General features: G+C 42.5%; 1 protein-coding gene across 1 annotated transcript; it reads left to right on the forward strand.

Annotated features, from left to right (window-relative positions):
* Positions 1–6295: 6295 nt before the first annotated feature.
* On the forward strand, positions 6296–14030 carry LOC119164797 (uncharacterized). Its single transcript, XM_075872833.1, has 4 exons — positions 6296–6421; positions 8165–8376; positions 12213–12432; positions 13733–14030. The coding sequence occupies exons 1-4, from the start codon at positions 6382–6384 to the stop codon at positions 13969–13971; spliced, it is 711 nt and encodes a 236-aa protein (XP_075728948.1). The 5' UTR covers positions 6296–6381; the 3' UTR covers positions 13972–14030.
* The last annotated feature ends 1134 nt before the right edge of the window (positions 14031–15164 follow it).

The raw sequence follows: 15164 nt of genomic DNA on the forward strand, positions 1-15164 counted from the left end.
AAACTGAGAGACCAAGTCAGCATGAAGAACATAAATATTTTACGCTGTTTAGCTCTCCAACATTCGGCGTTTATAGGAACTCTGACTGGGAATCTTTCTGTCGTATTAAATAAAACAAGTATCATAAAAATTGGTTGTTGGTCCCTTGTCACGCATGGTAGAATGTTACAGCAATTAGGGTCAGTGGCCTACACTACAGTCGTTCGCAGAGTATGGAATACAGGTCAATTGCACATAGGTGAAGATCTGAGCTACTTGGCTGATGTTCAGCGTTCCTTAATTTCCTGTAGAGAATTATCCACATGTGCACACGTAAGATAGTGTTTCTCTGGTATATAGAGAGACGCAGAGAAATAATGCGGTTATACAGGAAGAGCAACCACACAAGTACCTGCATGTCTGAGGTGCACATCGGGATGCGGAAAAAAAATTAAAGAAGGATGCGCAGCAGATCACGAAAGAAAGCAGCACGATTGATTTACCTTTCAAGTGAACATCCGTCCTTGACATTTTCGCTAAAGAATGTGCACTTAGATTCTCCGCAAGCAGGATCGTTAACGTCACAGGCAGAAACGTGCCAACTTATTGTTTCAGAGTTAATGGGGAAACAACTACGGCAGACTTCTTCAAGTGCGAAGTGAATTCAGAACCACCACTTTAGCTGGTTGAGAAAACTTGTGTTTCTATGCAAGGCCAAACTTTCACGCCCGTCCAGGATAACGGAGATTTACACAAATGAAAATATAAAATGAACAAGTGCGGAGAAACTGTCGATATTCGGCAGTCAGGTATTTGTTTCGTTCGTTTGTCTACACTTTATTATTGGTCTTTGTCATGCTATAGCGAAATTCATGCCGTTCTCTACCATGCTTCAGTTTCTTTCAGAGTATGGAAGCGATAAGCGGTTTCTAGCAGCTGTGATCAATTACGATGAATTCCTTGTCTATTTTCACTACATTTCTTGACAGGACTAAATCCGAACACGGCACTCGATTACGCGGTTGGTTCGATCACTGCGATTCTTTGAAGTGTGAGTGCAAAGTTGTCCCTAACAAACAGTAGAACGGGCCCTTGTGGTTGAGTTTCTCACAGTGGGCGTTACTCTAGAGGACAATAACCCCCCGTGTTTTCTCCAAGGAGGTTTAAAGAGAGATTGCTGAAGTGGAACCTTTCGCAATGCTTTGCCAGCAGCAGTGAAGCCAGTTTTTGCCCTCCAAAGATCTCAGAAACATGCTATTTTTTGGTGGTGCCCCCTTAGACATCAGGCGGCTTGGATTTCCTAGTCTGAAGGCTACTTTAGTTATAAAAAAAAGATAGCTGTTTCCGAAGAAATAATTCGCAGAGGCTAGTATCAATGACTTAATCTCGAATAAAGTTCCCCTTGAATTCGGGGCTCCCGTGTGCTCAGTTTTGGGTGCACGTTAAAGAACCCCAGGTGGTCGAAATTTCCGTAGCCCTCCACTACGGCGTCTCTCATAATCATATGGTGGTTTTGGGACGTTAAACCCCACATATCAATCAATAAATTGAATTTGGGGCCTACTAAAGAAAACTAGTAACAAAAGGACGCACTTTGAGCACTATCCGACACGAAAAGATTGCCACGGTAAACTGGTTGGTTGTGCGAGGAAGACACTCCTTCTTAATAGCCGAACGCCAGCAGCTCACCATGCCCCTAGTAAGATGGCTGCTGCAGCCACCATCTCACGGTTGGCAAGCTTTGATTTACACGTGGGCAAAAATTCTTACTCCTGCAATTTCTTTTAAACCTCCTTGGTTTTCTCATACGGGTATGTGCTCGCTGCGCAGAATATTGTCACGATTAATAGGCGGCAGGGCGACAGAAGAAAATGAAGCGAGAAGCACGAGCAGCAGTTTTCTGAGAAAGACGACGTTGGGGCGTCCTTTCTCGTGTTCTTCTGTGGGAATACAGCCTTGTTGCTATTCTCGTCGCATTGAAGCCTTGTGTGTTGCTCTTTCCACGTCGCGGCCATTTCAAAGTCAAAGAAGGCCAATTTCGACGTCAGAAGGTGTATGCTGGAAGCACTGCTTGCTTGTCACGCCTTGATGAGGTCTCAATATCCATTTCGTGTCTTTATTTATGAAAAAAAGATTGCTGTGTTGTACGTTGTTTGCGTTTTACTAAAGCATGTACGATGTTTTCCCATATATTCCTTCAGATTTGTGTGTGTGTGTGAGAGAGAGAGAGAGAGAGAGAGAGAGATAACGGTGCTGCAAATGTTCCTGTCCATCAACAGCTAGCTATAACCTTGAAATAAAGCTGAACTGTTCAGCGCGCTGAGGAAGCCGCCAGGGCTTCGGAACCCTGACTGTCCCCTATAGGCGGCACCTTTTCACATCCCACAAACTCACAGGGCCTTTCATTAAACTTCCTTGTAATAGTGAATGGAGAACCAAGGTGCTTGATGCATGCTACGAGAACTCGCGTTGAGCACCACCATCAGTCATCGCACACCTGTCCCGGGGATAGAAGACGTTGGTTTTTATACAGAAGTCACCCTACATTTGTGCCTAATAAGTAGTTGTCGAGTGAGTTCCACAATATAAATATATTTTCACATGGTGGAGGCAGTAGAGTAGAATTGCTCCGCACACCCCACAAGGCCTCTTCAATAAATATATTCAAGTGCGCCTTTCATGGAGTGTTAATAAGGGTAACATATGTGGTCGGTGACAGCTGTTCACATTACAAAAACATTTATTTATCTTTTTATTTGCCCATACATTGATGTACCTATTTATTTATTTGTACAAACTGCAGCCCATTAGGGATATCGCTGGGGTGGCGTACATCTAAATATTATACGGAATAGCGAAATACGCAAAGGTTTAAACATTTAAGATCCAATAAATAGAAACAAGCAAGGGACCTGTTAACAAAATCAAACCGCAGCGACGGTTTTTTGAGATTGAGAAATTGGTAACAAAAGAACTTCAGCAGGTGACCTATTCCAATTTTTAGTCGTGCGGGATAAACTATGTTTGAAGTGTTAGTGCGTAGATAAAACGGCGTTTGGGGAATGATAAGTGCTAGTTGGTGACAGGCAAGCAAGTTAAAATGATCAGAAAGTTAACCAATTACCAAATCTTCAGACATTCAATGTGCGGTCGACTTGAAAGAAGCTGCAGGTTATAATAAAAGTACTCCTCGGGATAATAAAGCAGAGAGGAGAGGGAATTGATGAAGTAAAACCTTGTGGAATTCAATCCCATCGTGAAAATCATCAGACTTCTTCGGAAGTGTTTAAGAACTGAGTCAACGCCCTGAAGAAATATGCTCGTCGTGAACGCTCGTGACGTGGTTTCGGTAGCGTCGCTTCGACGAGCTCTTTAACTTTGCTTAACCTTGTTTAACTTTGCCTTGTCAGCGCACTAAGTGCTCGATCAACAACTAGGGGCCAGCCCACGCATGTCACAGACACGTGCGAAAAGAGCTCGACATGAGTCACGTACCGACAATCTGCTGTAACGCCGACCTTTATGGCATGTACCCAGCTGGTCACATGCACTTAATCCTGTCTTATGCTAAGGGAGCGCACGCTATAAGGGCGAGAAACAATTTCTTTTTGTGACCTCTCCCCGCACTCGACGTTATAAGCCTCACGTTTCTGAACTCGCACTTTACACAGATACGCCTTGAAAGGTTGGCGTGGGAAAGAGTACATTGTCGTATTTCATAGTATAGAGACAACCCTACAACGTTGTACGGCCGTGCCGCAAATAGGTACTCCTTATAGCAACACTCCCCTCCATTGGTGTTTTCATTCACATGAATTACCGATATCGCATGAGTTACGCATCTGCTATATCTCAACCCCGATAAACGATTTAAGTTCCCTCATTGTAGAACTATCGCACTATTTGAATACTTGTACACAGGGCACAAAAATGATCCTATGGAAGCATATTGAAGATTCTGGTTGCATGATCTCCAACGTTATCCCTGATTTCAACTACGAGTTCTCAGAATCACTCCTGCATAAAAATTTTAAAAAAGTTGATCAATGATTCTGAAGTCATATTAACGCGATAGCGTTTAAGAGCTTGTTTCGCAGAAATTTCGGCACCGATGTCAGCGTTGGCGTCGCTTGTTGTGAGTGAAAGGTTATCATCTTTGTGTGACCAAAAGTTTAGAAAGACGCAAAGAAATGAGTAATAAAAATTCTGGGTCTGAGTGTCGATCGAACCCGGGTCGTTTGTGTCACAAGAAAGTGTTCTACTACAGACACGACTCTGCTTCTGAAAACAATAAAAAATGGTAAAAATAACACCCTCTGCTTGGAAATTCTGTGAAAGTAGCTTTCATGCTTTACAAACACAAGTGTCCTGTATACATGCTTCACATTACAACATGCAATATTGCCGTAATAATGCGTCGTTAAAGTGCACATTGCCACCGGGTGTACAAAAGTGAGATTGCCATAATGATTTCGTAGTCTACAGCCAGTCATTCATTGCAAAAGGCACACACGCTACTACGCATTTAAGGACACGTTGGTGTGCATAGCAAGTTCAAAAAGATTTCATACACTAAGTGTTTGAAGTATGCTCTTAGAACAATAAATAGCTATTGCTTCAACTCATAAATACGAAGTTAAAGGGTCCCCCATTTTTTCCTAATTGATGGCGCAGAAAGTTTCATGTACACACAACGAATTACGCATTCGTCTAAAGCGCTTATATAATCTTCGAATTTAAAAACTGCTCGCCCTGTTTAACTACGAGTGGTGTCTGACCATTAAACTTTTATTCTAGTTAAACGTTTGCATATATGCCCTCGTGATTGCAAGAGATGACCTAACGTTGGAGCGGAAATAGCTGCTTAACGAATAATGCACGCTGACTAAAGGCTGGTGAGCATCAAGAAGCATGGCAGTGATTTGCAATATCTCTTTTACGGTGCTCGCCTGCTGGTCAAAAAGATGCAGTTTCCAGCCCTGGTCACAGTGTTTGCTTTTCGGTGTAAATGATAAACTAGAAGCCTATTCACAGTGCGATTGTAGTGTGAATAGAGAACACCAGGCCGTCAAATTATCACCGAGCCCGCTAAAAGTAAGTCTCTGATAGGCTGATCCGCCTTGGTCTTAAGAACTCGGTAAGCCGACCCACCAATCACACAGTACTAGTCTAGTTTTACTTAAGCTGCATTGTTTAAGAATTTTTTTAAGCAACTATAGCTGGTTTTTTATACCCACATTTAAAACACAGTGGAGGAATCTCACAAATCACAGACATTGCATATGGCACAGTGCCTTGAACTTAACAAAACAGATGACAGCGGAGGCCTTTTTAACGGATTGTTAGCTTTTTACAGTTGTTAACTCTTATATTGAGTGTGAGAAACCGTGAGCATATCTGTTTTCACGTATGGCTACAGGACTCTGAAATTGATCACTTTCTTCGACTGTTTTACTGGAGCTTTCCGTCTAAACACCATAGTATTCTTGAGAATTGGTCCAACTCTGATGGGTAATATTGCATCATGCGTTATGATAATTTTTTATCACCAAAAAGTATGCGCCCATATTTCATATTGGGCATAAAAGTATCACAGTGGGTAATAAGTTCGCACAAGAAAAAGGCGCGACTCAACGTGAAGAGCAAGCGCGATGAAACTTTGTGGCGTTCAAGTGCAGTCGCGCTCAATAGGAGTCGCAACACCCTGACTGTGGCTAAAGTCCCCCCCAAGCCTGAACAATGCACCGACAGGCGTAAAATTGGTTCAGAAAATGCCACTAACTCAGAGAGTTTATCTCACTATTTATTTGCGTGTGTCTGGCGGTGCCACTATGCAGCGTTGGTGCCATTTTTAGTCTAAACAGCGCGTTGCAACTGATATTGAGGGCCACGCGAACGGGTCCGCTTACCAACAGGCACACCCATTGCACAGTACACGGACCTCTAACATATTACCTCCACCGAAATACGGCCGCCGCGGCATGAGATGAACCATTGACTTTCGGGTCAACAGCTGACAACTAGTTGTTCTATGTGGCAGGCTGGAGTAGGCTGCAGTATGGATTGCGTCAATATAGGGTAAGTGGACTTTCTCGGTCCAAAATAACAAATTTAGGAGCATCATGTCATTTTACTATTGGCGTTTTCAAAAAATGAAGCTGCTTCAATGTCGGTTTATTTGACCTCTCAATCCTTACTGCTCATTCAAAGAGTGACCATAACCATGATTGTTACTTTTTTTTCAGTATTCTCAACTAAATGTTAATATAGTGGTGGAAAAGCAAGTTTATAAAGAGATTAAATCCTTTATTGTAAACATACACCGCATGAAATTGCTCTTGCAGAAACAAAGCTTCAGGGTATACCAGTTTTTATAACAGGTGCATCAATCGTACATCAAGCATGGAAGTACCATTATTACTCTTCGTTATGCTGCTTGCAGGTAAGACCTATTCTGTAAGTTGCTTAATGATACAATTGGGATATAGGTATGGTGACACGCCATGGCCGGTATCACGTGTTCGGAAACATGAATCAATCACCTGGAATGCAGAAGGTACATTTCAAAGATGTGTGATCCAGGCGAGATACCATTCTGAGCCTGCTTTTGCATCCACCGCAGCTTGGAAGCCTCTCCAAATGTTCGCCGATCGGTCCTACTTTGCACGAGACTATTTTGTTATCCGTTTATATTTACTCTCTTTTCGTACCGGTGCAGTAGTCTGAACATTCTAGGCATGCAGCGAACAACATAGCAGCATTAGACATATTATTCCGTTCGTCGAAAAACCCAATACGCAAGCAACAACCGGCAATGCAAGCTTTCCGGATTGCAATGGCGCGTTCGTCAAGCTGTCCGCTCAAATAAGTTTGTTCGTTATTTAGGACAATAATATTCTTACAAGGAAACTTATACCTAAAGGGACACTAAAGACAAATAAAACTTTACGTCAGAGTGAAATCGCAATGTATGACAACATCTAAAACGACAATATTATTAAAAACAGTACCCTACTTACCGAAAAATTAAGGTAAATGCACAAAAACACCATTGCCGCAGTAGGAAATTTTCAAAATGATCCCGATGACATCAGATGAACCACCTACAATTAATAACCAGTAATCAATCTAACTGCACTAACTATAGAGCCTTCCGGGCATCAAGAGACGCAATAAAATGCTGCTTGTTCGTTTCTATTTGATTCATGGAAAGAAGAACCGCAGGATGTTACTCTGGGGATTGGCGCGAGTAGTTCAAAAATTCAATTTTGGCGTCGTTACACAGGACAGGTGGTGCCCCTATCGGGGCGCAGTTGAAACAAAAAGAGTCTGCAATCCCGAAACCAATGGCACGAAATTGATCAATGGCCGTTGTTGCTACTGTGGCTCCCGCTGCTTTCTGTCTGCTGCCACTAGCACAGTTAAGCCGGGCAACGTTGTGCACGGCAAGAGTGACGTGAGTCGGTCCCGTCGGTCCACTTCTTGAGGCGGGTAATTTGAAGTGCACTAACCCGGTGCGGACCACTAAAACGTGATTTTATTTCAAAATAGGCCCTTTTTGGCACAAAATTAACAGTACCAGGTATCTGAACCACTATATTGCAACAATCAACGTTGGTTTATTAGTTGCCTTTAGTGCCACTTTGAGGATATTTACATGCCACGATAACGGCTGGCTCACAAAGACGCAAGCAGGGCCTTCCATGGTGGTCGACTTTTTGAGCGCATTTATCTGTCGTGTTACCCAAGCTATAGCTGGATACTTACAAATGCGGGTGACGCTTTCTTCTTAAAACAAGTGCCACTGCAAGTTATCGACTCCTTAAATAAAATTGCTGATTATTACTATTTTTGTTTATTTTTGCTCTATTTCGATACCCTGTTTTCTAGTTTTGGTTTAGTCAAAGCGCATATAGGGACCGCTCAAGATTGGGAGCAGGGACATACAGCTAAGGAAGAAATCTCCGACCCCATCATGCCTTCATCGGTCATTCATGAATTAATGTATCCCACGCACCTGCTACGATGCTTTGGCAGGCACGAGTAAAAAAGGGAGCGAGTCAGGGGTTACTTTACCGTATAAAATACGCATACGATAACAATATCCACCAATCAATTTTGCTGGTTGTTGTTGTTATACCACAGCTCTTTTTCATCATCTTGTTCTCGTATTTCTGGCCCACAGGATGTCTATGCATTCACGAGGTGACTGAACAGCAGACCCGACTTGATGAGATGTTTGGTGGTTACATGCACAATGGATTTCCGTTGGATGACATTTATTTTGCTTTCCGTCCATATTGGGACCCAAGGAACAGTACATTGTATCGCTTCAACTTGACCAACGGATCCTTGCTCAACATAGGGGACCTGCTCACGCCGAGACACTGCCCAGTGGTAAAAAATCATCTGATCAATCTGCTTGAATATTTGTAAGTGTGTACGTGCTCACTATATAGGGTGACTACCCTGCTAAAGCTGTGCATGTTGTAAATTGCATCGTTTGAGCGCCTGAATGATGCGTCATGATACTACCATTTACACTGAAAAGACCAAGATATGTTCAGATTATTCTGCAAAACCAGCCTCTTCAAATGGTAAAAGATCATAGATTTTTATATGTGAGTTTAGACCGGAGATTAATATAGTCGTCTCGTGTTCAGTTGCTCGAACAAGAAGTTAATCAAGCCATTCGAATGATCTATCATTTAAGCGGGGCTAAAAGGGGCGGTACTCAAGAGTCTCTTTTGGCCTTACATGTTTCGTAGTTCTGCCCCTTGGTCAGTTCCTCTCTCTTTGCTGCATAAATGTGCAGCCTCCACCAAAAAAAAAAAAAAAGAAGTCGCTTGCTATTGGCAATGGTCTTGCGGGTATGTCTGGGGTCGCCATAGTGCACTTCCAGGATTTGGTGTGTGCAGAAGCTCGACAACCACCTTTGGAATTACTCCGAGCAAGATAAACATCTAGATATTTATTGAAACTTGTCACGCAACATGACAGTTATCCTTTATATGACAAAGTGGCACACAGGAAGGCAACGCCATTGCAGTATAGTGTCATCATTCCAACGAGTAGTACGGGGACATAAACAATGGAAACCATGAAAACAATCTTGGACGGTGCCGGTTGTGAACATTATCTGTGATATAGATGGCATACGCAAGAAAGCCGACGTTAGTGCCTATAGTAGCGGTACAGATAGCGCTTAATAATTTTTCATACAATGCACAGTGCAAAAATATACAGACGGGTCCTGCACTGAGACGCGTCTACGTATGCGGGCTTTATACCCAAACTTCAAGAAAAGAGAACGTATCAGTGATCGCACAAATCTTTAGCGGCGACATCAGAATTGGTGGCTACTTTTTAGGCGGTTTTTATTTGCAACAAGTCTGGGTCACGTCAGTGGGTGCTATGCACGGATTGCAAACTTGGTCTTAAGATAATCAAACATTCGAGGCCACCTGATAAAAATGGCGAAAGAGCACAATGTATCAGAAAGTGTAGATCATGCTTCTGCGCAGGTGCATAAAATCGTATTGGAATGAATACTTAGCTGCATTGGAACAAAATGCAATAAAGGGCAATATAGACACAGACCAACGTTCTAGTAACGTTGGACACAGCCAGCCTCGCAAGAAAGCTTTGAACGAAGGACGAGGTTTCTCGCTGTCTATGTCTGGGGTGTATATTTTAAATTCGCCCACGCAAACAGCTAATCACTGTTCATTGGAGAAGTGGTTTGACAGCCCTAAGCCAAAGCAATCATTACTCTATGAAGTTTACCCGCTCAGAAAATTTTCGATAGCGGCAGATCTCTCACGACAATTAGAGACCTTTCTTCACAGACTTCGATTGGACGTGGCAAACAGATCAATTACTGCAGGAAAAATATCGATCCAGCTTACCGAAATGCCCCTGTGGGTATGAGGTTGAAATTCTTCGCCATATTATTATGGAGTGCGTAAAGTATGCAAATGAAACAGAATAATTGCCTCCTGCATCATACCACGGGGGGGGGGGACTCGAGTAAATGCGTCGCAGAGTTGGGAGGGGTATCACGTTAATGTTGCGTAATTTGGTATGGTTTGGGAATGTTCAATTGTTATTCGTATTCATTATTCTTATTTATTGAATGAAAGAGCAGCGTTGACTCCAACGTCCAGTGAAAGCCAAGTAAAGATGCCCTTGACGTAATTCCGAAAGCGCGATCCGGTCCCTGCGTATGCGGGGTGGTCAGTCAATGCTTGTGCAGCGCGAGCAATCGCTTTTTTACTACCAGACTCTGCCTGCGTCGGCCGTGTGAGGCGAGAGGGGGAGGGGAGCGGCAGCTTTACGGGCGTCTTCCTGGGCCGGCACGAGACGCGAGCATGCGCAGAGAGGGTGTAGACGGTGCCACCACCGACGCCGAAGTGCGTCAAAGTGCGACAAAAAAATCTTCCACATTTAAAAAAATAAGGAAGGAATTCACAAGTTTGGACAGACGGCCCCTCATATTAAAGAAATTATTGGATCATGACCTGAGATGCATCTTCAGAAAAAGGCGAATATCTTCCTGGGCCCCGCCGCGGTGGTCTAGTGGCTAAGGTACTCGGCTGCTGACCCGCAGGTCGCGGGTTCGATTCCCGGCTGCGGCGGGTGCATTTCCGATGGAGGCGGAAATGCTGTAGGCCCGTGTGCTCAGATTTGGGCGCACGTTAAAGAACACCAGGTGGTCGAAATTTTCGGAGTTCTCCACTACGGCGTCTCTCATAATCATATGGTGGTTTTGGGACGTTAAACCCCACAAATCAAGATCTTCCTGGAAGACTTCTTAGTGGAGACCGGACGAAAAATGCGCTTGTGATATGCATCTTTAGGCTGTGATGTATATGATGATGTGTCAGTACATATGCTTAGAATAGAAATGGAAATGTGTGCGTGTCAGCGTTTTATGGCAGTGTGAAGTGTTGAAGGCAAACTGTACATTGACATAGCATTTCAACTTGTTTCAGTGGGCTGTTATGCTTTTTTTTGCTGATTGTTCATTTTGGGTACCTTTTGTCTTCTTTTTTCGCTGCAAAGCTTACTTATATGGAGTAACCGAGGTAATATGGACCTCAACTTCTCCACAGCAAAACAGATACAAGAAAACAGAAGAGGGTTTAGGCTTGCTGTTATGTGTTGAAGCTAATAAACGAAGCTTATCAAGTAAATGCAACATCTTCAAACTAAACGAAAAAAAAGAGTTCCGAGAACAGGCAAACGAAAAAAGCGCCACGTGCGCCGTATTTTGAGAAACTACTCCAACAAAATGAATGCGTATATCACAGCAGAAACAAAATCCAGCCAGCTCCAGTTGGCGAACACTGTCGAAATAGCCATGCTAAAGCCAGTTCACATGGCTATGACGTACTTCTATGATTTTTAATATAAAAGTACGACATACGTAAGTATAAGTGAGAGTCGTTACATTACCGTTACGAAATCACAAATAATGTCTCATATACTTTCCTCCTTTGAAAGGCCCGTTGCTTTCATTAGTTGCGTGTGATACACATTAGAAGTGCCTCCTAAAATTCCCCTTGTTTTGTAAGTGTATTATGCATTCGTTTATATAACAATATTATATAAATAACAATATTGCAAGGTTACGTGTACATTGCATTTTCCTTGGTGTTATTGCATCTTAGAAACATCTCACTGCGAATTTCCGTAGTAGTATATTCATTTTATAAATTCATGTTCCATTGCGCATTTCACTAAGTTTTAATGCATTTTCAAAAACATTGTACTACATTTTTTTACTAAGAGTCTTGACTTTCATAATGTTAACAGTATCATTCTTTGTAGTTTTTCTTCGACCTCAGGGTGTCATTGAATAAAATATTGCAAAAATATTTCACTAAACACCTATGCTTTTCAATGTGACCCCAAATAAAAGAAAATGATTTTGCATTTAGTTTCACGAGGTTTTGAGGGTCTTTTAAGAATTTCACAAAAGAATACAAAATAATTAGGAAGAATAAACAAACAAATATTATTGGTATTCATTGGCTTGATTACATTTGCAGGACTTCATATAAAGTGCCAACACAAAACTGTAAAACTTCATAAAAATGCGGTTACATTAAACTCCACCTAACAAGTCACATAGTGTTTTTACTTCAAATATTGTGAGATACTATTCATCTACATACGTAAACTGTGCTACCCCAGTTAAAGCGAAAAAAATTGTTTTTCATTTTCTGCAGAATTGCCGAATAAGGGGGAATAATGCAGTGATGGGAACCTGCCACTTCAACCTAAAGGATGCTCAAATATTTTACGAAGGCCAAATGTCATTCGCAAAACCAGTGGTGCAAAATTTCACGCTTTACGCGAACATCACCGAGTTTATCTTTGGCAGTCATCGGAACCCTGCATCGCTCATGATGCTCTTGTTCAGCAGTAACAGATGCCACTCCTACTCATGTAAGCCTTCTTTCTTAATTATTCTGTTCCCTGTAGCTTTTTATTGATTGGCTCTTGAAAAATTTGTTCACTATAGTGCGTGAGCTTCTAGCATCACTGCGGTGAAGGAACCGCATCATCCCAGCAAAGCACCCGGCAGAGGTTACATTAGAAAGCGTCAAAAATGTGAAATTTATTCTTTTGTAGTTTTTCCATTCTAGCAAACCATCGCAGCAATAAGCAGCCGTAGGTAGCTATATGAGAACTCCTGATCACCAAATCTCAATTGTTGTCCATAAAACACCTCTTTCGAAATAAAGTTACATGGCATTTTGCATTTAGCAGAGTTTTATAGTGTGTTCCCCCTTTTCTATCTCGTTGGCGAGCACTTTAATGTATTTTTTACAATATAACAGATGACAATCATACCTGACCAATGCAAATTAAACCCACACAGAACAAATTACTACTACGCTCTTCATAGTAGCATTTCTTGTCTCTAAATGGCTACAGTTATCCAGGCTAGTTGCGCCATTTGTGCATCGGATTTCATTTTGTTTTCATCTTGCACTGTAGCGCCGCGCAGTAAAGCCCTCTTGTACTGCCTTTTTCATACCATGGCCTCCGAATTAGTCAGCTGTGTGCCGTTGTTGCCATAGAGTTTCCTAAAATGAACTAGAGAGAACTCTGGCGCTGTGATCACTCAGCAGCCATTGGAATAATGGCTAGCACACAGATTCACATAGTATTTGTGCTTGCGGGTCTTGAATGCACCTGTGACTTCGTTTATAGCTTTGTTCCAGTTTTGTTTCGAATGAAGGAAATTATGGTTAAAAAATCGTAGCTGATTTGAAATTGTGAGCAATGTAGTGATGTGCAAATGATGAACATTTGCTGATTTTTGTTTCGTGACAAAGAAGCTTGAAGCCACCTTAAGCCAACCGGATCCGAAAGTACAAAAATTAGGCAAATCCATGTGCTACCCATCATTCGCATGCTCGCTGAAGCGCTGTGCGTTGCACCTCCCATATACAGTAGCGCCGAAGTTCCCTCTAGTGTATATATAGGAAACTATGGTTGCTACGGTGCGCCGTTGGCTCATCTTGGAGGCTACGTTTATAGAGATAACTTGAAAAAAAGAACCTTCTTCAAGTGAAATAATGGAAGCGTTTCATTTTTTTAAATAAAGAAGGGAGTACAAATGAGGGCAAATGTTTTCAGGTAAGTTAGGCTCAATTTTATGCGTTTTTCTTGGCCTTCATTCCGCCTTCGTGTGGCTGTCATTGCGTCAGTAAGCTTATGGTCTTGTTTTTTTTTGCAGGTGATTTTCGGAAGTGCTATATTACAAACTTCCAGTTGAATGTATGGACAGAGCCTCCCTTCAGCAAATTCACATTCGAGAGATTTAAAAATAATGCTTCTTTGGCTGAGCAAGTGTGGCTGGACTTCAATGTCAAGATGTTCACACATGTTAGACTTACGGTTATGCGTACTATTAATGACACATGCAACGATAAATTGTCTCAGAAGAACGCAAGTGCTTTCTATGGCATCAGATGATTTGAGGAATTTGTGAAATCCAAGAAGCCTATTTGAATAAAGCAATAAACATGCATTTTTAAACGGGGTAGACATTTTTGAATACTTCAATGCAGAAGTTTTCGTTAATTCTGTCTTTATTCATCCAACTGGCCAAGAATTAAACGCTTCCTCAAAGCCCAGCCATATTACCTAGTGGCTGCGTTTATACTTGTGAACATGGTCAATCAAAAAACAAATATTACGCATATTTGAGGCAAAACAAAAGTACACAAGTATTAGGGGGTGTTTCTGTATGAAAATGCATAGGTTCGTAATAGTAACGACATTGGTATTTCCTACGATGCGCTGACAATGCGACGCAATGTACGAAAAACGGGTGTTTCCTATACTTGGCTAAAACCATAAGGTGCTGCCACCTACCGGGGCTACTGCGTTTTATACAAGCTTTTATTTCCCGACATCACTGCCAGATGGCATCCGCATCTCACGCAGCACGTCCAGAGAGAAGGCTATCGTCTTTCAATGACATTTGCAGCGAAGAACGCAGATACGTGAGCAATTTTATACAACACAACCTCATGGATTGGCGTCGGACGTATGCGATCGAGCTCCTGCACCGATTACGCTGACATCCATTTCTTCGCGGTGTGCCAACAAGACGCCGGGTGAAGACTTCGAGGGCTCGGCGCCCTACAGGTACGAGGTTCCGTTATCAAAGACTTGGCTAGTACGCGACCACTACGGTGGTTGGTAGCCATCGCCACGAGCCTTATGCTCGTCCAAGTGCGTTAAACCACATGAGTGATACTGCAGGACACAATGAAAAGCCTGGGGGCTTACAGGTGCGTCCAAGCATCATAAAGCCGGCACGTTTGCAAATTCACAACCACGAAATGGCTCCAGCGAGCACAGCAGCATTGGACGACGATGAAGCTGAGAGCAAGAAGCCTCGCTTAGAAGAGAATCCTCTTGACAATAAAACGTCAACTTATTACCCAAGTGATGAAGAAGACATGGGCGAAGATGAACCATTTACGTTGGTTACTTATAAAAAGAAACGAGCAGAGGGTATCCCAGTCGTCTTTCGTCCAACAGCTGAAGGTGCTAGCTTCTGGAAAGTGAACCCCAATCGAGTGTCAGCTGAAGTAGTTTCCGCTGCTAAAGAAAAAGTGCAGTCATTCAGAACGACCAGAGATGAAAGCTTTAGTGTC

The sequence above is a fragment of the Rhipicephalus microplus genome, chromosome 9, assembly GCF_043290135.1.
Source record: "Rhipicephalus microplus isolate Deutch F79 chromosome 9, USDA_Rmic, whole genome shotgun sequence".
NCBI classification, from domain to species: Eukaryota; Metazoa; Arthropoda; class Arachnida; order Ixodida; family Ixodidae; genus Rhipicephalus; species Rhipicephalus microplus.

Excerpts from the sequence above, each read along its gene's own strand:
- LOC119164797 (XM_075872833.1), top strand. The coding sequence starts at position 6,382 with ATGGAAGTACCATTATTACTCTTCGTTATGCTGCTTGCAG. Across the intron at positions 8,377-12,212 it reads CGCCGAGACACTGCCCAGTG|AATTGCCGAATAAGGGGGAA; the intron begins GTAAAAAATCAT and ends CATTTTCTGCAG. Across the intron at positions 12,433-13,732 it reads CAGATGCCACTCCTACTCAT|GTGATTTTCGGAAGTGCTAT; the intron begins GTAAGCCTTCTT and ends TTTTTTTTGCAG.